Source organism: Haliotis rufescens, unplaced genomic scaffold, assembly GCF_023055435.1.
Source record: "Haliotis rufescens isolate VD_foot unplaced genomic scaffold, xgHalRufe1.0.p SCAF_2, whole genome shotgun sequence".
NCBI lineage: Eukaryota > Metazoa > Mollusca > Gastropoda > Lepetellida > Haliotidae > Haliotis > Haliotis rufescens.
The window spans coordinates 77,739,194-77,765,240 of record NW_025963890.1 but is presented as its reverse complement, the minus strand read 5'-3'; the positions used below and the strand labels follow the sequence as shown (position 1 = coordinate 77,765,240).

At 40.5% G+C, this 26,047-nt stretch overlaps 3 protein-coding genes across 3 annotated transcripts in view; 1 reads left to right on the top strand and 2 right to left on the bottom strand.

The window, feature by feature from the left end:
• LOC124121514 (receptor-type tyrosine-protein phosphatase epsilon-like) overlaps positions 1-16,840 on the top strand; it is a 36,186-nt gene extending 19,346 nt beyond the window's left edge. The window contains exons 2-19 of the mRNA XM_048400604.1: positions 5,227-5,314; positions 5,500-5,552; positions 5,801-5,934; positions 6,186-6,273; positions 6,607-6,683; positions 7,113-7,149; positions 7,431-7,528; positions 7,628-7,753; positions 7,857-8,002; positions 8,447-8,582; positions 8,824-8,964; positions 9,144-9,177; positions 10,085-10,149; positions 10,630-10,755; positions 11,906-12,031; positions 12,365-12,498; positions 12,681-12,816; positions 14,981-16,840. Coding sequence (XP_048256561.1) covers positions 5,227-5,314; positions 5,500-5,552; positions 5,801-5,934; positions 6,186-6,273; positions 6,607-6,683; positions 7,113-7,149; positions 7,431-7,528; positions 7,628-7,753; positions 7,857-8,002; positions 8,447-8,582; positions 8,824-8,964; positions 9,144-9,177; positions 10,085-10,149; positions 10,630-10,755; positions 11,906-12,031; positions 12,365-12,498; positions 12,681-12,816; positions 14,981-15,040 — 1,805 coding nt within the window. The 3' untranslated portion in view covers positions 15,041-16,840. The remainder of the gene's footprint in view (positions 1-5,226; positions 5,315-5,499; positions 5,553-5,800; positions 5,935-6,185; positions 6,274-6,606; positions 6,684-7,112; positions 7,150-7,430; positions 7,529-7,627; positions 7,754-7,856; positions 8,003-8,446; positions 8,583-8,823; positions 8,965-9,143; positions 9,178-10,084; positions 10,150-10,629; positions 10,756-11,905; positions 12,032-12,364; positions 12,499-12,680; positions 12,817-14,980) is intronic.
• A 2,184-nt stretch (positions 16,841-19,024) lies between these two features.
• On the bottom strand, positions 19,025-24,206 carry LOC124121525 (multiple epidermal growth factor-like domains protein 10). Its single transcript, XM_046484544.2, has 8 exons — positions 24,069-24,206; positions 22,626-22,772; positions 21,753-21,893; positions 21,494-21,538; positions 20,939-21,076; positions 20,599-20,742; positions 20,072-20,189; positions 19,025-19,677 (listed from the first exon to the last, which is right to left on the bottom strand). The coding sequence occupies exons 1-8, from the start codon at positions 24,097-24,099 to the stop codon at positions 19,521-19,523; spliced, it is 921 nt and encodes a 306-aa protein (XP_046340500.2). The 5' UTR covers positions 24,100-24,206; the 3' UTR covers positions 19,025-19,520.
• LOC125382146 lies at positions 24,163-25,980 on the bottom strand. Its single transcript, XM_048400612.1, has 4 exons — positions 25,709-25,980; positions 25,429-25,563; positions 24,415-24,639; positions 24,163-24,302 (listed from the first exon to the last, which is right to left on the bottom strand). Exons 1-4 carry the CDS (start codon positions 25,767-25,769, stop codon positions 24,163-24,165), a joined length of 561 nt encoding a protein of 186 aa, XP_048256569.1. The 5' UTR covers positions 25,770-25,980.
• Positions 25,981-26,047: the final 67 nt, after the last annotated feature.

Below are 26,047 nucleotides of genomic sequence, written 5' to 3'. Positions count from 1 at the left end.
ATTGACACCCTCATAACAATGACCCTTACTCTGTGTGGACATTGTCTTGACAATGAACCTCACCCTGTTTGGACACTATCTTGACAATGACCCCTACCCTGTGTGGACACTATCTTCACAATGACCCTTACTCTGTGTGGACACTGTCTTGACAATGAACCTTGCTGTGTGTGGACACTGTCTTGACAATGACCCTTACCCTGTGTGGACACTGTCTTGACAATGAACCTCGGCCTGTTTGGACACTTTCTTGACAATGTGCCTTGCCCTGCGTGGACACTGTCTTGACAATGACCCCTACCCTGTGTGGACACTGTCTTGACAATGAACCTTGCTCTGTGTGGACACTGTCTTGAAAATGTGCCTTGCCCTGGTTGGACAATGTCTTGACAATGACCCCTACCTTGTGTGGATACTTTCTTGACAATGACCCTTACCCTGTTTGGACACTGTCTTGACAATGACCCTTACCCTGTGTGGACACTGTCTTGACAATGAACCTCGGCCTGTTTGGACACTTTCTTGACAATGTGCCTTGCCCTGTGTGGACACTCTCTTGACAATGACCCCTACCCTGTGTGGACACTGTCTTGACAATGAACCTTGCTCTGTGTGATCACTATCTTGACAATGTGCCTTGCCCTGGTTGAACAATGTCTTGACAATGACCCCTACCCTGTGTGGACACTTTCTTGACAATTACCCTTACCCTGTGTGGACACTTTCTTGACAATGTGCCTTGCCCTGTGTGGACACTATCTTCAGAATGACCCTTACTCTGTGTGGACACTGTCTTGACAATGAACCTTGCTCTGTGTGGACACTGTCTTGACGATGTGCCTTGCCCTGGTTGGACAATGTCTTGACAATGACCCCTACCTTGTGTGGACACTTTCTTCACAATGACCCTTACCCTATTTGGACACTATCTTGACAATGACCCTTACCCTGTGTGGAAACTGTCTTGATAATGAAGCTTGCTCTGTGTGGACACTATCTTGACAATGTGCCTTGCCCTGGTTGAACAATGTCTTGACAATGACCCCTACCCTGTGTGGACACTATCTTCACAATGACCCTTACTCTGTGTGGACACTGTCTTGACAATGAACCTTGCTGTGTGTGGACACTGTCTTGACAATGACCCTTACCCTGTGTGGACACTGTCTTGACAATGAACCTCGGCCTGTTTGGACACTTTCTTGACAATGTGCCTTGCCCTGCGTGGACACTGTCTTGACAATGACCCCTACCCTGTGTGGACACTGTCTTGACAATGAACCTTGCTCTGTGTGGACACTGTCTTGAAAATGTGCCTTGCCCTGGTTGGACAATGTCTTGACAATGACCCCTACCTTGTGTGGACACTTTCTTGACAATGACCCTTACCCTGTTTGGACACTGTCTTGACAATGACCCTTACCCTGTGTGGACACTGTCTTGACAATGAACCTCGGCCTGTTTGGACACTTTCTTGACAATGTGCCTTGCCCTGTGTGGACACTCTCTTGACAATGACCCCTACCCTGTGTGGACACTGTCTTGACAATGAACCTTGCTCTGTGTGATCACTATCTTGACAATGTGCCTTGCCCTGGTTGAACAATGTCTTGACAATGACCCCTACCCTGTGTGGACACTTTCTTGACAATTACCCTTACCCTGTTTGGACACTTTCTTGACAATGTGCCTTGCCCTGTGTGGACACTATCTTCAGAATGACCCTTACTCTGTGTGGACACTGTCTTGACAATGAACCTTGCTCTGTGTGGACACTGTCTTGACGATGTGCCTTGCCCTGGTTGGACAATGTCTTGACAATGACCCCTACCTTGTGTGGACACTTTCTTCACAATGACCCTTACCCTATTTGGACACTATCTTGACAATGACCCTTACCCTGTGTGGAAACTGTCTTGATAATGAAGCTTGCTCTGTGTGGACACTATCTTGACAATGTGCCTTGCCCTGGTTGAACAATGTCTTGACAATGACCCTTACCCTGTGTGGACACTATCTTGACAATGAACCCTGCCCTGTATGGACACTGTCTTGACGATGAACCTCACACTGTTTGGACAATGTCTTGACGATGAACCTCACACTGTTTGGACAATGTCTTGACAATGAACGTCTCCCTGTTTGAACACCGTCTTGACGATAAAGCCTGCCCTGTGTGGATACTGTCATGACAATGACCCTTGCCCTGTATTGACACCCTCTTAACAATGACCCTTACTCTGTGTGGACATTGTCTTGACAATGAACCTCACCCTGTTTGGACACTATCTTGACAATGACCCTTACCCTGTGTGGACACTGTCTTGGCAATGACCCTTACCCTGTGTGGACACTGTCTTGACAATGGGCCTTGTCCTGTTTCGACACTGTCTTGACAATGACCCTTACCCTGTGTGGACACTGTCTTGACAATGGGACTTGCCCTGTTTGGACAGTGTCTTGACAATGACCCTTACCCTGTGTGGACACTATCTTGACAATGTGCCTTGCCCTGGTTGAACAATGTCTTGACAATGACCCTTACCCTGTGTGGACACTATCTTGACAATGAACCCTGCCCTGTATGGACACTGTCTTGACGATGAACCTCACACTGTTTGGACACCGTCTTCACGATGAACCTCACACTGTTTGGACACTGTCTTGACACTGACCCTTACCCTGTGTGGACACTATCTTGACAATGAACCCTGCCCTGTATGGACATTGTCTTGACGATGAACCTCACACTGTTTGGACACCGTCTTGACGATGAACCTCACACTGTTTGAACACAGTCTTGACGATAAAGCCTGGCCTGTGTGGACACTGTCTTGGCAATGACCCTTACCCTGTGTGGACACTGTCTTGACAATGACCCTTACCCTGTGTGGACACTGTCTTGACAATGGGCCTTACCCTGTGTGGACACTGTCTTGACAATGGGCCTTGCCCTGTTTGGACACTGTCTTGACAATGACCCTTACCCTGTGTGGACACTGTCTTGACAATGAACCTTGCTCTGTGTGGACACTGTCTTGACAATGTGCCTTGCCCTGGTTGGACAATGTCTTGACAATGACCCCTACCTTGTGTGGACACTTTCTTGACAATGACCCTTACCCTGTTTGGACACTGTCTTGACAATGACCCTTACCCTGTGTGGACACTGTCTTGACAATGAACCTCGGCCTGTTTGGACACTTTCTTGACAATGTGCCTTGCCCTGTGTGGACACTGTCTTGACAATGACCCCTACCCTGTGTGGACACTGTCTTGACAATGAACCTTGCTCTGTGTGATCACTATCTTGACAATGTGCCTTGCCCTGGTTGAACAATGTCTTGACAATGACCCCTACCCTGTGTGGACACTTTCTTGACAATGACCCTTACCCTGTTTGGACACTTTCTTGACAATGTGCCTTGCCCTGTGTGGAAACTGTCTTGACAATGACCCTTACCCTGTGTGGACACTGTCTTGAGAATGAACCTCGCCCTGTTTGGACACTGTCTTGACAATGACCCTTACCCTGTGTGGACACTATCTTGACAATGAACCCTGCCCTGTATGGACACTGTCTTGACGATGAACCTCACACTGTTTGGACACCGTCTTGACGATGAACCTCACACTGTTTGGACAATGTCTTGACAATGAACCCTGCCCTGTGTGGACACTGTCTTGACGATGAACCTCACACTGTTTGGACACCGTCTTGACGATTAACCCTGCCCTGTTTGGACACCGTCTTGACGATAAAGCCTGCCCTGTATTGACACCCTCTTAACAATGACACTTACTCTGTGTGGACATTGTCTTGACAATGAACCTCACCCTGTTTGGACACTATCTTGACAATGACCCTTACCCTGTGTGGACACTGTCTTGGCAATGACCCTTGCTCTGGGTGGACACTGTCTTGACAATGACCCTTGCCCTGTGTGGACACTGTCTTGACAATGTCCCTTGCTCTGTGTGGACACTGTCTTGACAATGACCCTTGCACTTGGTGGACATTGTCTTGACAATGAACCTTGCCCTTTATGGACACTGTCTTGACGATGAACCTCAAACTGTTTGGACACCGTCTTGACGATGAACCTCAGACTGTTTGGACAATGTCTTGACAATGAACCTCACCCTGTTCGGACACTATCTTGACAATGACCCTTACTCTGTGTGGACACTGTCTTGGCAATGACCCTTACCCTGTGTGGACACCATCTTGACAATGTCCCTTACCCTGTGTGGACACTGTCTTGACAATGTCCCTTGCTCTGTGTGGACACTGTCTTGACAATGACCCTTGCACTTGGTGGACATTGTCTTGACAATGAACCTTGCCCTGTGTGGACACTATCTTGACAATGACCCTTACCCTGTGTGGACACTGTCTTGGCAATGACCCTTGCTCTGGGTGGACACTGTCTTGACAATGACCCTTGCTCTGTGTGGACACTGTCTTGACAATGACCCTTGCTCTGGGTGGACACTGTCTTGACAATGACCCATGTCCTGTGTGGACACTGTCTTGACAATGTCCCTTTCCCTCTGTGGACACCATCTTGACAATGACCCTTGCACTTGGTGGACATTGTCTTGACAATGAACCTCACCCTGTTTGGACACTATCTTGACAATGACCCTTACCCTGTGTGGACACTGTCTTGGCATTGACCCTTGCTCTGGGTGGACACTGTCTTGACAATAACCCTTGCTCTGTGTGGACACTGTCTTGACAATGTCCCTTGCTCTGTGTGGACACTGTCTTGACAATGACCCTTGCACTTGGTGGACATTGTCTTGACAATGACCCTTGCCCTGTTTGGACACTATCTTGACAATGACCCTTACCCTGTGTGGACACTGTCTTGGCAATGACCCTTGCTCTGGGTGGACACTGTCAAGACTGATTAGTTAAGATTGATATTACGATATTTAAATATAGACGTGTAGTTCAATAATGATATTTTTCCATTTAAAATATGTTATTAAATGTCAATATAATAGGGGCACGATTTGCAAGAAGTGGCCTTTGAACCAATTGACCACTCAGTCCCTTGGATCTGGCGCAAAGTCTGTGTACAAATGCATAAATGTATACTTATTACCACATTAGAGAACGAGCTGCTTTTGTACGATACAAACACTGACCAATGACATAACAGCTCCAATTCAAGACTTTTGAATTAAACATGTTTCACCTCTCACTCTTCCTTTCAGATCACACGCTGTTGATCAGTGCTTTAATTGGAGGAGTGGCGTATTTGTTGCTGATCATCGCTGTCGCAGTTGTAGGTGTTGTGTGTTGGTAAGATGAATGAACACCCATATAGTCTTAGAGAACCAAACTGCATCTATTGTGGTACCCCGCATAACTAGAATACAAGTGACGCACAACAAGTAAAAATCAATTGTCAGTGCAAGAGAATTATAGATTATCCGTCCAGCAACTTGGTGATTCAACTGTATTTCATGAAATGGTAACTTTTCTAGGTGCAAAGGAAAGAACACGACAGGCTGCCATTGTCTAGTGCATCACTCACAAGGTAATTCAGATTTCTTTCAAAATTTAAGTAGTAAATGTTTATGTTTATGCATGTGTATATATATATATATATATATATATATGTGTGTGTGTGTGTGTGTGTGTGTGTGTGTGTGTGTATGTGTGTGAAACAATACATTTTCCCTCATCATTATCATATCTACCCTGAACTATTTAGAAACTCACCACGTATTTCTTCGAGCCCCATATGAATTGAAACATAACTCTGACATAAGCAAACACTTTCAGGAAGTTCGAGAGCAAATGGCGACTACAAAAACCAGGGCACCCCTGAACATTCCACCGAGGTGGAGGTGGACAAACTGCATGACAAGATCAGGGAGTTGTTAGAGGAAGCTGGTGGTGTTCACGGTGAATTCAACGTAGGCACTATATATTGGTGGTGTCATATAATGAAAACGATGGCATTTTCGAGAATGATATATCGATTTGACTCCTTTATTTATCGCAATACTATTATCGATGAACTAGTAGTGGATATGAAATGCAAGGTAAGAATGGACAATGTTTTACATAATTAGGAATCCAATTTCAAAATATGTATCATTCCTTGTTTGGAAGACATCTCCGTTTGGTCACATATGTAGTTCCAGATGAATGCAATATGTTCCAGCGACTTTCTGTTGGTGCCAATCGACCTCAGCTAAGATCTCGACGGAAGGGAAACAGAGCCAAGAACCGTTATAAAAACATCTATCCTTGTAAGTAATGCCATGCACAATGTTTGTGGGTCTGCATATAGGTGTAAACTGTGAACCACTAGTTGTTGGGCATGATCCGTTTCTTGTTACAGCATGTAAGTGCTTGATCTTTAACAAAGGAAATACGTTAATTCGTGAAGTGATGCACATACTTGCATATGCAGCCAGCAGACTAAACAGCATCTCACAAATGCTTCCATCGATTTTTAAAATATTTTCAACAAGTTGCAACAAATTACGTGGCTATTTGACTAAATGCATCCACATATGTTTAGTCTGATTTAGAAATCGATGTAAATGTAGTGTGAAGCACCTTTTACAACTATATTTCAGATGATTTCAACCAAGTACAGCTGACGAAACTGCACAGTGATCCTCTCTCTACCTATATCAACGCTAACTACATCAATGTGGGTTTATCGTCAAATAGTTTCAAGCTAAATAACTCATGGAAAAGAAAAAAACCCAACTGTTTTGCTGGATTTAATAATCCACACAAAGCATTACGTAGATGTAAATACGAAATAACAAAACAACTTGAAAAGTACAAGTCTGGATTAGCTCGTTTTATATCAGTGCTCAATCCAAAATGTACTTTACAGGAGGTAATTTGTAGGCACTTTCAACATTCAAAAATAAAACTAAGTCCAAATTGACATGGCAGAAACAGGCTATAGGCATTATGCAAATTAGCCTGGAAAAAAAGTTATCAAAACAACAATAAAAATATCAGTTATGTTTATGTACATACTAATAATGACATGTAAGTTGTTGTTTGAGAAGGGATATGTTACTTTTACGTTCTGATATTGTAACGATGATTCACTATTTTATTTCAGGGATATTTCAAACCTCAAGCATACATTGCGACTCAAGGTATGTATAACATTCTTTCCGAAAGTGCTCCATTGATTTAAATTCAAAGCACGAAAACGTAAACGTCAAACATAGATGTTTTATCATGTCAATGATACAGTTTAAGCAGCACAGATGAACTAACAAATGTACCTACCACATTAAGGAGACATGCTGTGATCAGTAATAATGTCTAAAGTGGCGTTAAACACTTCCCTCCATGTTTATCACGATGCATTAGTTAATGCAATACAGTATCAACTTTAATGATATACATAACCTGATGCTAACCTATTGTCCAGGGCCGAAACGGACAACAGTTGGTGACTTCTGGCGAATGGTGTTTGAGAAGGAGATAACTCGAGTGGTTATGCTGACCAACCATGTAGAGAAGGACGTGGTATGACCTATTGCTCTTACACTACACATGCTTACAACCACACTATATCTGAACCGTAGATGTTCATTATACAATTTGTTGTCTGTGTTTCCACACAAGGTCAAATGCGACTCTTACTGGTTGGACGGATATAAACTTGATGTAGGACGATTCCTGATTTCTGTCACCAAGAAGTTGCAGAGATCGCACTGGACCTTCAGGAAAATCAACGCCACATCTAAAGAGGTACCAGATCTAACCATCGAAGTTGTCGTAATTTGTGATTAAATATAAAAACAACAACAACAACAGTATTTTGCAATGTTAAATGTTTTTCTTTCATTTGTAGACTGGAGAAAGCCTTGTGGTGAATCACTTCCACTTTACGGTGTGGTCGGATGACAGCACCGCAGATGAACTCGCACAAGCGGAGTTTGTGTTCCGAGTAAGAAGGACGCCCAACCCGAACAACTCCCCCTTGCTGGTTCACTGTAGGTAAGTGACATTGTCTGGATGTGCAATCACGATGTCACATATTATTTGCATTATCACTATAGATGTATTAGTACATCAATGGTACAGACCCTGGCTATCTCTGTTAACTTTTAAACGTGTAAAGCCCCGAGGACTCTCCTGTAGCCGCAAATATAGAAACACAAAACGATTGAATACTGCTTTCACAAACTCTGATGTCGTTAAATGGTACAATCTACTTGGTAAAGTCAAATGTCCTACAACAGCTTTGTAAGCAAACTCAGTTTCAAGACCAGACTAAAGCACGGTTGGTTAAAACGTTCTGCTGTCATATGGGAATTTCATTTATCTTGTCAAATGTGGTATGTATGTATTTGGCCTCAACCTATCCTTTTGAATTATCAATGTCTATTGTACATGGGGGTTCATTTAATGCCTCACTTGGACATTTGCCTTTAACACCAGCGCTGGGATCGGCCGAACAGGGACATATATCGCTGTGGATTATCTGCTGGATCAGGTTTTCACTGATCACAAAGTGGACGTGTTCGGGGTTGTGAATACAATGAGACAGCAGCGCAACAGTATGGTACAGAACGTGGTAAATAAATGATGCCTGTTGAACGTATTAATGATATAATGTATATTCAGGGCTGAAATAAGTATAAGTTATAGTCACTTAAAAATATGTTTTGTGCACCATATATTTGTTACACCATATACTAGTTTATCTTTGACTGTGTTCTCTAAATGACAGAATTTTGGGAAGCAGTTTGTATAAAAATTATGTTGTTCTCATGTTGACGCCTATTTTACGACATTTATTTTAACATATGTCACAGAGTCAATACCTGAGCGTGTATACCACTCTCTATGAAGCACTCCTGGTCGGGGATACGACCTTGCCCGTGGCAGTATTTAAGCAAGGCGCTGGTCATGGAACATTCACTATGGGGAACATCACAGTACCTCACCTAATAAAGGTGAGAATATACATAACCGTGTGTTGAATTATGAATATTAAAATGGCATCCCAACCTCAATGTTTTAAAGAAATAAATTTTAACTGAGATCCATCGATGTTCTAAAGTTGAGGTTTTAAAAGAATTATCACTTTGATTTATCAATGTATTGACACTGGTTTTATATATTGACTATTCAGAAATTGGGACGGGAGAGAGGAAATGCCGAATCAGGTAAGAATAGCGGAACAGCACTTGTCACTCACAGTGACGTCATGTTAAGGTAAGTCATATACATCTTCATGTCCCTACGTTCATTGTACGAACACTGAGGGGATCATGACCGCATGAATTCCCTTGTTCCAGGAGGCAGCTACAGGAACATTGTGAGATAATTTACCCAAGAATTCCCTTGTTCCAGGAGGCAGCTACAGGAACATTGTGAGATAATTTACCCAAGAATTCCCTTGTTCCAGGAGGCAGCTACAGGAACATTGTGTGATAATTAACACATGAATCTCCTTGTTCCAGGAGGCAGCTACAGGAACATTGTGAGATAATTAACACATCAATCTCCTTGTTCCAGGAGGCAGCTACAGGAACATTGTGTGATAATTAACACATGAATCTCCTTGTTCCAGGAGGCAGCTACAGGAACATTGTGAGATAATTAACACATGAATCTCCTTGTTCCAGAAGGCAGCTACAGGAACATTGTGAGATAATTAACACATGAATCTCCTTGTTCCAGAAGGCAGCTACAGGAACATTGTGAGATAACTAACACATGAATCTCCTTGTTCCAGGAGGCAGCTACAGGAACGTTGTGAGATAATTTCCCCATGAATTCCCTTGTTCCAGGAGGCAGCCACGGGAACACTGTGGAAATAATTAACACATGAATCTCCCTGTTCTAGGAGGCAGCCACGGGAACACTGTGGAAATAATTAACACATGAATCTCCCTGTCCTAGGAGGCAGCCACGGGAACACTGTGGAAATAATTAACACATGAATCTCCCTGTTCTAGGAGGCAGCCACGGGAACACTGTGGAAATAATTTACACATGAATATCATTGTTTTAGGAGGTAGCTACATAAATACCGTGGAAGTAATTAACTCATGAATCTCCTTGTTCCAGAAGGCAGCTACAAGAACATTGTGAGGGTGAACGGGGGAGCTGATGTTCTAACAGTCATGATGCCAGTGTGTAATTGTAAATGATCTAAATATGATACTTATGTGTGGTAGGGTAGGATCGATTTAGATTAGATACAGTCTGTATCTGGGATAACTTTCAATTAAGAATCATACTGCTGTAAATGCTAGTCCTTATCACAGAATACTTCATATGCTGCACATAGGGAAGTGCAGCAACAAGTAAGTGCTTGTTATTACACGCCAGTTTTGCAATATCAAAAGAGAATAGTGAATTCGGTTAACGCCTCTAGACAGTAACAATGTTTAGCTATACACAGGCGTGTCAGATTCATGTTGTAGGTAAATGTATATAACGTTAATCCAACTATCGAGAACGACATTGCGAATCTGGGAAACGCGACAAAGATTAACCCAACTCACTCACCAACTCGCTTGTTTATACTTGATATGTGATTCAGTCTCGGCATAGGGGCTGTCCCTACCAAATAACTATTGAACTTTCAATCCTGTTCTTGAACATTTCAGTCCCGACTCTCTCTGAAAGGATACCTAGTAACTGAAGCTCCCTCCGTCACCACGGCGTCTTCGTTCTGGGAACTCACAACTAGCCACGACTCTTCTACAGTCATAGTTCTACCAAAGTCACAACAAGTGAGACACCATTTCACTTCTTATGGTATAAGCCCTGAGTTGTATTTCTACAACACTGAAAGTAGTTTAATCTGAATAGACCGTCCTTAATTTTTATGGAAATGATAATTGGTAACAAAGTAAGCCTACATATGTGATTTAGTTTATGATGTGGTTTCTGCGTTGAATCCGATACACTATATTAGTTAAACTCAAGTAGGCGTTTGTTGGTATAGAGCCAGGCTGTCCCTGACAACTCTACAGCAGACAGGTGATATCAAGCAATAATGGGGAGGACTACAAGTAGGTGTTTCTAGGTATAGTACTAGAGTGTCCCCCACTGCTCTACAGCAGACAGATGATATCAAGCAATAATGGGGAGGACTACAAGTAGGTGTTTCTAGGTATAGTACTAGAGTGTCCCCAACTGCTCTACAGCAGACAGATGATATCAAGCAATAATGGGGAGGACTACAAGTAGGTGTTTCTAGGTATAGTACTAGAGTGTCCCCCACTGCTCTACAGCAGACAGATGATATCAAGCAATAATGGGGAGGACTACAAGTAGGTGTTTCTAGGTATAGTACTAGAGTGTCCCCAACTGCTCTACAGCAGACAGATGATATCAAGCAATAATGGGGAGGACTACAAGTAGGTGTTTCTAGGTATAGTACTAGAGTGTCCCCCACTGCTCTACAGCAGACAGGTGATATCAGGAATGCTGGGGAGGACTACAAGTAGGTGTTTCTAGGTATAGTACTAGAGTGTCCCCCACTGTTCTACAGCAGACAGATGATATCAGGAATGCTGGGAGGACTACAAGTAGGTGTTTCTAGGTATAGTACTTGAGTGTCCCCCACTGCTCTACAGCAGACAGATGACATCAGGAATGCTGGGGAGGACTGCAAGTAGGTGTTTCTAGGTATAGTACTAGAGCGTCCCCACTGCTCTACAGCAGACAGATGACATCAGGAATGCTGGGGAGGACTACAAGCTGGTGTTTCTAGGTATAGTACTTGAGTGTCCCCCACTGCTCTACAGCAGACAGATGACATAAAGTAATGTTGGGCAGTTTGTACAGGAACTATATTGAAGTTGTGTCAATGATGAGATATACTTGTGTGACTGTAAGGAGCCTTACCATTGACTTCTTAATAATGTTAACTAACAGATGCTGCCCTGTTTCCTGCCAACATTGGGATCCAGCCTCGACTGGACTCCATTGAGCGTGAAATGTTCCATGATATATGATATCAGTCCAGACATCGTTTTGAGAAATGTGGAAAGAAAAATGGAGGTATGATAAGTTTGAATGGATATCCAAGTTTAGTCTTAATAACGTCATTCACTCGCAGTCAATATGCGAGTTATATAAAACTGTCGGAGTTCAGTCGTAAGTTCAATAAATACATATATGATTATATATAGAGACTGTGGAATGTACCTATGTATTTGTGCAAAGTACAACGTAGTCATGATAACACTATCCAAGGTACCCTGCATACAGGACAAATACTTGGGAAGGTTTATGTTTCTGCACAGTAATCCATAGACGTCATTTGACCAGGGAAGGTACCCTACGAATTAACGGGACGTCGTGGTATATAACATTGACATATTGTATTTTAAGGGTCACGTATCCTCTCCGCCAGTGCGCGTGTATCTACTGAAGACAATCAACCCAAACGTTGTCCTTGACCTTGTAGCAGAGATGGAGTCACGAAGTGGAGCAACAAGAGCAGAGCCAGTTACAATTATGTTTGGGTAATTATGCACTTTGGATTTGTGGATATACTATATTCTTTTTCGTTGATAATGAATATTTTGCTGTAGTGTACATGTAATTATAATTACGAATCCTTATTTAAGAGGTACGTAAATAACTGAAAATATTCACAGAAGGGTTCATCTAAGCAGATGTCAATTCATGGTACAAATACTTTCAGTGAGGGTGAAAGGCGAATGGCTACGTTGTTCTGCATCTTGAACAACATCTTGCAGGGCGTGAAAAATGACAACGAGGTGGAAATCTACAACAACATCAGACGACTCGGGCATCTGTTTGATAACGACCTCACAGAGGTACATATTTGTCTGTCTACCTTTATCTCTAGTGACATATTCGTTACACACTGTTACGTTGAGAATCTGCCCATTAACCTCTTTGTGTATCTACCTTCCTGCATGTCATAGACTAAAACGTCATGGTATAATATGCGTTACAACGTCATGACATAACATACTATAAGTCATGGTATAGCATATTCTATGTCATGGTAAGACATACTCTTAGACATGGTAAAACATACTCTAAGTCATGATATAACATACTCTAAGTCATGGTATAACATACTCTAAGACATGGTTCAACATACTCTAAGACATGGTTCAACATACTCTAAGTCATGGTATAACATACTCTAAGTCATGGTATAACATACTAGAGGTCATGGTATAACATACTCTAAGACATGGTTCAACATACTATAAGTCATGGTATAACATACTACAGGTCATGGTATAACATACTCTAAGACATGGTTCAACATACTCTAAGACATGGTTCAACATACTCTAAGTCATGGTATAACATACTCTAAGTCATGGTATAACATACTAGAGGTCATGGTATAACATACTCTAAGACATGGTTCAACATACTCTAAGTCATGGTATAACATACTATAAGTCATGGTATAACGTACTATAGGTCATGGTATAACATACTCTAAGACATGGTTCAACATACTCTGAGTCATGGTATAAAATAATATAAGTCATGGTATAACGTACTATAGGTCATGGTATAACATACTCTAAGACATGGTTCAACATACTCTAAGTCATGGTATAACATACTCTAAGACATGGTTCAACATACTCTAAGTCATGGTATAACATACTCTAAGTCATGGTATAACGTACTATAGGTCATGGTATAACATACTCTAAGTCATGGTATAACATACTATAAGTCATGGTATAACGTACTATAGGTCATGGTATAACATACTCTAAGACATGGTTCAACATACTCTAAGTCATGGTATAACATACTACAGGTCATGGTATAACATACTCTAAGTCATGGTATAACGTACTATAGGTCATGGTATAACATACTCTAAGTCATGGTATAACATACTATAAGTCATGGTATAACGTACTATAGGTCATGGTATAACATACTCTAAGTCATGGTATAACATACTATAAGTCATGGTATAACATACTACAGGTCATGGTATAACATACTCTAAGTCATGGTATAACGTACTATAGGTCATGGTATAACATACTCTAAGTCATGGTATAACATACTATAAGTCATGGTATAACGTACTATAGGTCATGGTATAACATACTCTAAGTCATGGTATAACATACTCTAAGTCATGGTATAACGTACTATAGGTCATGGTATAACATACTCTAAGTCATGGTATAACATACTATAAGTCATGGTATAACGTACTATAGGTCATGGTATAACATATTCTAAGACATGGTTCAACATACTCTAAGTCATGGTATAACATACTACAGGTCATGGTATAACGTACTACAGGTCATTGTAAAGCAAACTCAAAGTCATCATATAAGCATACTCTTAATCAAGGTACAACATACTATAAGTCATGGTGTAACTTATTCTACAACGTCTTGGCATAACATACTCTAAGTCATGGTATAACATATTCTAAGTCTTAGTATAGGGGGGGGGGGGGGGGGGGTCGGGTAGCCTAGTGGTTAAAGCGTTCGCTCGTCACTCCGAAAACCCGGGTTCGAATCCCGACATGGGTACAATGTGTGAAGCCCATTTCTGGTGTCCCCCGCCGTGATATTGCTGGAATATTGCTTAATGCGGCGTAAAACCATACTCACTCACTCACTCACCCAATAGCACTGAAGTCACAACACACACACGATGTTTTTACTAATTATGTGATTATGTCCAAGAAACAGTATGTCAATGAGCCTCCCATACATCGATGGTTTTCTACCAACGCATTATTTCCTATTCCACATTATATGGTGTGTAAGCAACGTTAATGTTACATTTGTAAAAGGTAAGAAGTACAGCGTGTGGTTAAGAGATCAGGAAGGTGGCACACACTGATGACATGCACATTCAGGTTAGGAGTACAGTGTGTAGTTAATGAAAGAGGAAGGTGACACCATGTTCAGGAGCCACATGCGTCACGTTTGAATACACGTGTACATACGAAACTGTATATATTTCCAGGTCGAGGTATCTACGTGTTTTGAATTGGCCTCATCCTTCATCGAAACACAAAAGTTGTAGACGACAGTGAAGGTGAATAAATGTGTAAGCAAACTGTCAAGTACAACGAGGTCGGACGAAAACAGAATTAGTTGTTAACGATTTTTAAGCACCGACTAGTTTTATAGATTGGATTGGTAGCTAGCTAGAGTTAACAGGCAACCATATTGGAAATACCGACTCTGTTAGATAACGATGTGTTGTTTTACGCTTTGAACATTAATGTATTGATATCATGCTGTGACAGTTTAATGTGTGAGAAAGTGTGCAATGCTTGGCCTCACGTATACTTTATAAAATATGAACTTCCAATTAGAACTCCTATGTATTATTGACCCATCGACACCTTCAAATCAATTCGGTTGTTATCGAACTAAAGCGCTAAAATGAGACGGAGACCCAATGACGGCAAAGTCTGTTATCACCGACCATTTACTGAGTCTTTCACATCCATGGCTGGCTACAGGCAGTGATGCTGAGGTGGCAAACAGAAGCGTCTTTTCAAATAAATAGGTTTTACATCGTCAATGTATATATTATATTTTATTTTCCTATCTAGAACAGTTACTGTAAAAACTGTAACATTATCATCACAAAGCCTTTAATATTTTGTTATATTATACATTCATCTCAATGTCATGTAAAGCTATACTGATTATTGTACTTATTGCGACTTTGTTAATTTCAGTGTACTGAACATTTTATTACATTTGTACAATTCAGACCGACTCTCATCAACATCTCTTGTCGATATGTTTAATGTTTATATGGTCAGTATGCTGGAACATTACATCCGGGTAACAAGGAAGTGTACACTACAAAAGCTGCTTTCAACTGATAACTTGGATATGATGGATCTGACATCAACTGAGAACAATCTTATCTGCCTACATTCAGAAAGTGTAGGCCAGGGTACATTATCCACATGTAGACTGTAGAATATTGCAGTGAAAATATGATGCATCGACGGCGTATATGACATTCCAACTCACGACTGTAGATTATTAACTTGCCGAGAAAATATTTCCCCTGATAGTAGTGAGTGACCGACTTTGCTGGTTTAAAATCCCTTTGAACAATACTTCCTTTTATATCAAAGAGCGAAGGTTTAGAGGAAAGCCAACCGTGACGCAGGTATGCAGATTGTTGCAACTTTGGGTGTTGTGCCGACAGGCTATGGCGCATTATGTTCTGTAACATACCATTCCTGTAGGCCACTAACTGTCCAGTATGTACCTGTACAAACTACTGCGTCATAGTATTAGAACTGGTGAGAATAATGTATACGTAGAATCGAATAGGGTGACATGAGTTACCTCCCTTCATTTGCCTGAGAGATAAAATCCGACAAATGCATCATGTCTCACAGTTTAATCGTCTCAACAAAACAAATAGATACAGTGTAACAGTAAACTGTGTATTATGAATGTTAATAATATACTTCAGAGTGAAAGACTGAGTTTTCTGAAGTTGGGAAATGTGATATTTGATATTTTATATAAAAGTGTCTAGCGCATACACAAACTGACTTCCTATTTACGTTCGTTCTACATTGACATGGCAAAACAAAGACAGACGGCCATTTATGGAGTTAATATCGCTTCTTGCCGTTTGTTATTCTCTTGAAACTGTATCGACTGTAAATTTCTCATTTAACTTTCCAATCGAAACTGTTTGTTTCGCAAAACGCGATTTTTGTTACTTCACCAATGTGTATTCGTTCACTTTCAAAACGGTCATGCTGATTTCAAGCTAGGATATGTTTTGTTGAAGTGCATTTTGTATATAATCCAAATGTATGATAAAGAATTAAATTTGGCATCTATATTTTTTGTTTCTTTTTTCTATTTTTTACAGATTTTGCAAAAACGGAATTACTTTGTAAGTCGCAAATACAAGAGGTGGTGAAACGCCCCTGTGTGTTAGGTAGGAAGAATTGACGTTTACGTTTCAAGGTTTACATTAGTAATAAAATAATTCAATTTTCCTGTAGACAACCACACAAAAGGTATATAGTACTAATCTCGTGCCACTCGTAAAAACTTAGTATATCCTTTACCTCATCTCTCACTCTCTCTCTCTCTCTCTCTCTCTCTCTCTCTCTCTCTCTCTCTCTCTCTCTCTCTCTCTCTGTATATATATATATATATATATATCTATATATCACTGTCTTATATACTAATCCGTCAGGTGACAATCTATAATCGTGTGTAACACGGCTTATATTGGGGACAGGATGATATATATTTCTATACTTTACTACAAAAGACACTCTTCCTGGCAAATATGACTTCCGCTTACAAAACTGATAAGATTGACGTTTTAAATTCTGAAAGTTAGCACTAAAGCCTCTGGCTCAGAAGGTATCAATACATTCGTTACACGGTCAGTAAACAGGGTGTACAGGCTCTCTCCCCGCAGTGAACATGCCCTTTCAACAGATATTGATTGAGCAGTGTGGCATAAACAGTTGACGCCTCCTACTTCGCATAGGAGATATGCAACTTCCTGGTCGAATACAAATGTGTATACACCGTGATCACATGTTAGGCATTTATATACGGAAAACCGAATAATGACCTTTGTGTTAATACATTTTCACCTTTGACGAAAATCTGACTGAACACTGATCAATACATCCCTGGTTTGAACAGCGAATGCGGCGCTTTAGGGCACGTGTGCTCCTACTATTGGGCAATATAACTGAATGTGTTCAACATACCCGTGAACATCCAGTGACTGGTGTTCCAGTCACTATTAAGTTAATGTAAGTCTGTTATAAGTCGACTGGAGGCATGAACAACGACTGAAATGTTCACAAAGGCAAACCAAAAACATTTCATATATTCACAAAATATAAAACGTCACTGCAAGAGACTAGCCGTTCTCGATAATCCACCGAAATAGCTATGGAAATGAAATGAATGGACAACTGAAAATCAGTGATGACGCAGTCCACTGTACGATTCCGACTATATCATTAGTTTGCGTTTATGAATCACTGTCAAGAACGTCATAAGTATAGAACCTTCAACAGAAGAGATATTCCTTCCCTGCCCGCTGGTAGAAGCATTATAGATTGTGTGTGCGACTATAACCATATCTTATGTTTCGATAAAAGAAGAGTTGCAACGCATTTCATGTAGAAGTTGCAGAAAATGCTTGCTATCAATTTAGTGTTGTAATCTAATCCTCTGGTTGTGGGTGATGATTCAAAGCATACCGAATCGAAGAGGAAAATAAAATGTGATAAAGTGAAGGGATACTAATACGATATATGATGTGCGTGACTATATAACTTTTTAATCATTCCTCTAACTGTGTACACAGCCAACCAGTTGTCTAGCCAGACCAGGATAACTTCAGTTCCCTTTCAATGTTACAGGTTGAACACGCACAGTCGCATGTCAAATTATCTGTCTCTGTGAAAACTGATGAGCAGACCGAATTCGAAATTTGTTTTTAAACTTTTTTTACAATATGATCAACATCTTTACGAATTCCCTGATAAATCTCAGTACACTTTCGATAATTGACAGGAGCAGTTTTGAGTCATGGGCTTCCCACAGATCAATCAGACTATAAAAAATAGATACATAAAACAATGTACTTTTGACTTTCACTTTGACTTTCACGTAAGTATGTTTTTTTATACATGATAAAGATTATTGAAGGAACGTAGCCAATATTTACACAACCAGGGTTCAGCGAGCACGAATCATAACACAAACTATATGTTCAACTCGTTATTTGTGACTTTGAGAGTGTGAGTGAGTTGGGTTTAACGCCGCTTTTAACATTATTCCAGTTATATCACGGCGTGTCAGCTTAATGTGGGAGTAAAGCCCGAAGTGATGCAGGTCTCAGACGTTTACCACTTCGGTAAAATCCACGCGCACGGGTATGGTGCTGACAAACCTAGAAACATAATCGGGGCGAACTGGGATCATAGGTTTCTGGCGTGTCAAAGGGACGCAACTCTGCACAGCGAATTGCGGTGCCTCAGACGACTGGGCCATCCGTGCCCCCGCGACTTTGAGAATACATGAGAACAAAGGCAAATGCAAAATACAATAAGATCTCTGCTCTCTGTATATATGTGCGTTATAGTATCAAAGTACAATCCTTTGTATTGTTTGTTTGCTGTTAGGTAGGGTTCATCAAAAGAAAGAGTAATCCAATCATTAAAATCTCTATCTCTATTTTAGATAAGCTTAGTTTAGCTGTGATAAGAACGTTTGTGCGGCAAATCGGCTTAGTTCCTTATTCAATTCAATACACTGATACGCCCTCAAGTGCGCATAGCATGACTGACAGTATAGTTGTTGTGGAAATATCAATGTATTCTGAATCGAATATATTGAATCACCATGATAAAAGGCACAGATACAGTTTTGCAGTATGAATCACTGATGCGCATTAAATACACTTGCCGAGTTCCCTGCACCTGTGTTGACATATTTCTTTTCTCAACTTTGACGTGTGTGAGATAAGTTTAAGCCTAAATATCCACGCCTTCGCTGTTGTATTGTACTGTTGGTCTGATGATCTCGTACAGTTCTGTCTGCGTTCTATGCAGTGATATATAGTTGTTTTCAGAGTCATTCGATGTCACAGACGTGGTCACGATAGGTCCTGCAGAATTCATTGACTGCTCCCTGTCAAGATGATGAGAAAAGATTACCAGTTATACCTCGCTCCTCACTCTTTTGCAAATTAAAAGTTATGGTCAACAATCATGAATGTATTAACAGAACAAAATGAAAATAGATATGTAGGAGTCTGATATGTAGCTGCTGGATATGCGTATCATACTATCATATTATAAGCTATCGCTGATGGAAGTATATGCTGGCCCCAGGACCTCATGTTGGTGATAATCGGGATCAGATTGTCAGCCTCTAAAGCAAGTTGCTCATTCTGTCAGCCACTGGTTAACCTGACCCAGGCCACCGTGTTAGAACTACAATAGCGCTGACTGCGGCGTTATGCAATAGTGCTGACTGCGGCGTTATGCAACACTTACGCAAATATACATCGTGCCCATTGTACCTTATAATATGTCTTCTCCACAAACACCACACGCCACCAATAGCGGCAACAGCTACAAGCATCGTCACGGCATCAAGAATGCCAGATACCACTGGGGATAAACCGCCACCATCTGATTCTGCATACATAAAACAACCCAAGTAATGTATTTGTTCAAGGTCTCTCTCCTATACATACAACGAACATATGTGAAATAAACTCATATGCACCACACATGTAACCAACAAAAACACTGACTGAATGTAATTAATGTTTAATGTCTTTGTCGCTGATCTTTAATATTTGGCTAATAATGTTTTCAATATTGGACATATGTCTAATATGGTCCTGTTTTCAGTATTAGGTGAGTTGCCGAAAGTCGGTAGTGCATTCCCTTTGTTTCTTAGTATAAACGTCGTGATATAACTGGAATAATGTTAAATGCAGCTTTAAACCCAAACTCACTCACTCACTCTAAGTATACAGTTATCATGTTTTAACAAAAATAGTCCTATACAATGTGGATATGTATATCTCAAAACTCTTACTTTGATTTAGTGTGCAGAATTCCCCTGTCAATCCCTCCTTGCAACCTCTCAGACATCTTCCGTTGCCATGGTGACACGTGTCATTGTCTAGACACGCATCACAGGTTTCTGAACAGTTGGCGCCGTACGTCATCCAGATACATTCTGATATAAAACAACATATTGTAAAAACCTGATGTCATGTTTCTCTCAATCCCATCTGGCAACGATATACTGGTAGCTCCACATCGTAAAAAGGCTAGTGACGGATACACATTGTTAATTTTAAAATATTTAATTTTCGTAAATATATAAAACACAGAAAGCCATCCAATCTAGAAACTAATAGCATAATTCTTACTCTGCTTGCACAGGTGCCCTGACCATCCGTCACTGCAGCCTCTTGGACAAGTTCCGTTGACACGGTGACACAGCTCACTGTCCAGACATGCACCACATGAACCCGAACACTTGTCTCCGAACGTCCCAGAAGAACAATCTGAACAAACATTGTTGATTCATGTACATAACATGGTATTAGAATATGCTCTGAAACAGTATCGTTATAAATGTCAGTTCCGGTGGGTGAGTGAGTGAGTGGGTGGGTGGGTGGGTGGGTGAGAGTGAGTGAGTGAGTGAGTGAGTGAGTGAGTGAGCGAGCGCCGATGTGAACAGTATTCCAGGTATATCACGGCGTGTCAACTTGATAAGGGTGGAAAGCCCGAAGTGATGCAGGTGTCAAACTTTTAACGCTCCGAAGAAAGCCACGAGCGCAGGTATGGTGCTGATAAACCGAGAAACACAATCGGGGCGAACCGGGATTCGAACCAAAATCATAGGTTTCTTGCGTGACCAAGGGGCAAACTCTGCAAGCATTTTACACCAAATGTTATTAATATATGCAAATTGTTACTACCTGCCACACAGTCCAATCCCTGCCAACCTGGTCTACACGCTTGATCTGAAACGACAGTACAGAGTCTCAAAATACATTCACACACACTATTTACTTCGTACTCATATATTCTTCGTGTATTTCACCACACGTTTCATTGAGACCTTCTCCACTTGTATACACAGCAAGGTTATGGTAATTTTGCTACACATGAAACTTAGGTTACAAATTTGTCTCTGAGATTCCATTACTTTGGCGTGTTCAATTAGTGTTCACTCACTTTTCACACCACCTGTTCCTGGATTGCGGCAGTTGTGAACACATTCACCTGTCACGTGGTTACATGAGGCATCAGGATGTTTGCAGTGTCTGTCGTCACACTTGCGGGAACAGTTAGCACCATAGTGTCCTTCCTCACATGCTAGAGTAGAATAAATGCATTTTACTGGGCTACTTGACTTCAATCTTGTTGTTTCTGTAAATACGCTAAATAAGTAGTTGATTGAGACAGACACGTAATGTCTTACGAAGAACTAAGTTATATTAAAACGTTTGATTTCGCAACTTTGATCATAACTATTCCACACAATAAAGGTAAGAAAAAAATGTATACATCACAATGTTCCTACAATTGGCCGTGGATATGGAACTAGGATATTGAAATATGAAACAAGTAAGATGATCGACGTTGATGATGTTAACTAATGCAGAAACAAGAAATACATTGACTAATTTATGTGATATTTAAATATGCTGCATACGACAAAAGACATTTTGTAACTTGTGACCACATTGGAAATATAGCGGCTTAACCTGTTAACATAATCTGACATTACAGATATATGGCTCAGAAAGTGCACATTCATTTCTCGAAATACATTGAGGTTAATATTTGTGATACCTCTTCATACTGGGTTCAAGTTTGGGAATATTAAATATTACGCCTGTCAAACAGTATTCACTTGTTGTTTGTTAAAAGTGTATGCTAGCGATGCTGCTCTGTCAAATTGTGTACATCACAATGCGGTTATGACATATGTATATGGTTATGAAATATTTATGTTCAGGGTACTATACATGTAGGGCTATTGCCTTTGGTGATACTTAAAACGCTACTTCATGCACATCAAAGAAAACATGAAATTTCACTCACGTCGCATACAGTCGGGTCCTCTGTAACCTCCACGGCAACCCTCAATACACTCACCAGTTCCCTGGTCACAACGAGAGCTGTCCCCCTTGCATTCCCTTAAGCGGCAATCGGTGGGGCAATTGTGGCCGTATCTCCCATGTTCGCATTCTGTACATAAATCACGGGAAATGTTTCAGATTAGTTGCAGGTACAAACACGTTCTTTCCTTATTGGTTGTATAGCGTGCACGTGCATTTAGAAACCCCTAAGGAATAATCGACAGAGTTGTTTCCCCGGAGAACTCTCCACTTCCCGCGCGTATAGTTGAAACAAAATATGACAGATGATGACTACGTGACACTTGTTTATGGATACAAAGCACTATATTCCATCCATCTACTTATTGGAGTCCCTTCATTAGGTGACCTGTATTCAGTTAATATTTGTGCATGTCAATATTTTTACAAACGTTTGGATTAATGTACATAAATAAGAATATCATTATCTGGAAGAAACTTATTAATAGGGAAAAAAGCAAGCATGACACAGAGATCAATTTAAAATTACAAAATCTCATTTCTAGGTTATTTGAAATGATATTAAGAATATCCCTCTGATCGTCATGATCATGAAATATGCACATATCATAAACCACTGAAGTGTAGTACACCATTAGGGTTTTTAATTGACCAATTTCATTGCAAATTTTAACAATCACCGGATGTGATCATGTAGACAGGATCTCATTTTGACTTTTACAATTGCCCAGGTGCTTGTGGATACCAAAGTTAACAGTTTATTAATAGAGGAATGGGTATTTCGCATTGGTGAACTTCCACACGAACAGCCCAAGAGAAGAGATAAGAAGAGAAGTGGCAGAAGCTCACAACACATAACACGTTGCATGTACATCAAACAGGTTTATCACTTTGAGAGGAATTTATAAACTGGAACAGTAATGTCTGTATTTGTATCTGGTATCTAGTAACAACAAAACATGGTTAAGATAAGAAAACTACATCAAAAGATTAAATTCATTAAGTACTAGTGACATGGACCATTTGGTTGCTGTAAGTTTCGCAGACATAATCATGTTAACATTAATGCAGCCAGAGGCAGCTACAATATATAACAGTACCTTTCTTCACGTGAAAGTTTACAATGTCTTTTCCAAATATGGACTTATACAATTCACAAAATCTATAAGCCACTAGATATTTACATCAATAATGCATTTATGTGAGATGGCGAGGTAGCATATGTTTGAAATAACACCCTTGTCTATGTTTCAACACTGACAATGGGCAATTGTTGCGAGTACGCGCCGGAAGTTATTATTGCCTAAAAATCTACCGCTTAGCCCATGCAAGTCAAGGGTTGAAAAATATATTTGTAAAAGACCCTATAAGCACATATAGTCTGGCAACAGTTTTTAATTTGGTAGATAAGTGCCTCAAATATTACCATTGACCTCTACCTCACAGAAGTCCATCATAGGTGTTATGACTCCTGGTTGGTCTTTGTTGATGGTGGTGGTGTACAGAAGGAGATAGCGCCCTCAACTGTAACACGTGACATGCAACACATCCGGTACGTCAGTTCCGTTTCCATTCCCAGTGACGTTGTAGCAGTTGTGGCCACTCGGTATGTTGACAGAGTTGGTCACATACACCTGGATTCCGTTCCTCCGAGCTTTAACTAGAGATAAAGATGCTGAACTTGCAATCGATAATGGCGATACATTTACAAATGATATTTCATTTCGTAAAAGAGGGGTCTGAGTGTATATTTAAACAGGTATAACACTTACAGTCTTTTCTGAAGGAGATAGTGACGTCATTCATCAGTGTTCTGTTTTCCAGATCAGCGCGCCACCAGGTGTAGTTTGCACCCGTGTTATTGGTGAAGAAGCAGCTGTTTGCGATGTGTTCAGGCGTTGCAGCTACCTTCCCGTCCGCAGCTCTGTGTGGTGGTGTGTTGAGGTGGGTAGGACTTGATGCAAACGCACTGTCAGTGAGATTCAGGAGGATGTTGCCTGAAGTTAGATTCATATGTGGCATTGTAACTAAGACGTTTGAGCTACCAATGCATTAACGTGATGAATTTTATTTTGGATTAAGATAAATATGTAATCACATTTTAGGAAGCAAGAAACAGTAACACTATGAGCAGTAGATCTATCGTGGTAGTATTAAAACAAATGTCTATGATATATCTGCCAAACAATGAACGCTATTTCAATAGTGTTATTAATGTTTATTTATTGTTTCTCAAAAGCCACACGTCAAAACTCCACACGCAGCATTTACATTTGAGCATAACAATATAAGGTGCATTTTCTGCACATTTAAGTGACCTACTTGTAAGCAGGTTATCTTACCACCATCCATGTATGTGACATGGGTTAAACAGTGAATGTACAATGAGAAGGCAGACATGTTGCAATGTGTGTAAACTTAATAACGGAAATAATACAGGTACTGACATCTATCGTTGATACATTTTATAGACAAATAACAATATGTGGAATGACATTTTTAAATGAACTATTGTGGTAGCTGGCGATGGAATTTTAACACACTGAACATGTAAATTATATTTATTCTGAAATAACACAACAAAACCGAGCTTTGTACAAAGGGCGTATTGTACATACTGACAAAATGCAACTGAAATAACATGTGTCAGATATTGTTTTGCTATGTTTTTATCTGAAATAACACAATATTTCCTAGCTTGTACACAGGGCATATTTTAAACTTTAGCAAAAGACAAAGTAGAAAGTAAAATGTGTCTAATGTGTATGTTATTAAAAATAACGTACGTTTGTGACAGGTCGGCCCCGACCATCCCGGGTAACAATCCCCACTTGTACAGCCAGAGGAGGAGCTGCACGTGTTTGGAGGACAGTTGCACCGATAGTCACAGTCGACTCCATAGGTACCAACCGGACACGTCCCTGAAATTGAGGTATATGTATACATATCATTCAGATGGAATGTGTATTACACCTCGCATATGCAAGATATAGTCATGATAAATTAATATGATAATCTGCCGTTACATATTCCCTATCACGTCCCTAAACCAAATATAGACCTCACCTGATGCAGATAGGAACGTATACGTAGAGGATAGGTAGAATAACAACACGATGCCCTCCATCACTGCGAGTTTACACTGTAAAGTGAACAGCAAAAGGTGTGAATTCACTTATGGTACGCGATCCACGTTTCATTCACAGATGTGTGTTTCTAAGTTACCCAAATACAAATGAGCGCCCGTTAGGTTTGCATTTTATTTAAACACAAACACGAAGTGTATTATGTTTACAGGAGTGTGCTGAAGTCAAAAAGAAAGAAGCACATTTTCAAATCTTCATGGTCGACTGAACCATTTCAACCATTGTGCTTCTCTTATATGGTAGTCCATGTCAACATATA

What these genes read in the sequence shown, in the direction of transcription:
- LOC124121525 (XM_046484544.2), bottom strand. Translation starts at nt 24,099, where the DNA reads ATGATGGACTTCTGTGAGGTAGAGGTCAATG. An exon ending in AGGAACAGGTGGTGTGAAAA is followed by an intron (nt 21,539 to 21,752) that starts GTGAGTGAACAC and finishes CTGTCGTTTCAG; the next exon opens with ATCAAGCGTGTAGACCAGGT. An exon ending in AGGGCACCTGTGCAAGCAGA is followed by an intron (nt 20,743 to 20,938) that starts GTAAGAATTATG and finishes GTTTTATATCAG; the next exon opens with AATGTATCTGGATGACGTAC.
- LOC125382146 (XM_048400612.1), bottom strand. Translation starts at nt 25,769, where the DNA reads ATGGAGGGCATCGTGTTGTTATTCTACCTATCCTCTACGTATACGTTC. An exon ending in GGGGCCGACCTGTCACAAAC is followed by an intron (nt 24,640 to 25,428) that starts GTACGTTATTTT and finishes ATCTAACTTCAG; the next exon opens with GCAACATCCTCCTGAATCTC. An exon ending in TATCTCCTTCAGAAAAGACT is followed by an intron (nt 24,303 to 24,414) that starts GTAAGTGTTATA and finishes CTTTATCTCTAG; the next exon opens with TTAAAGCTCGGAGGAACGGA.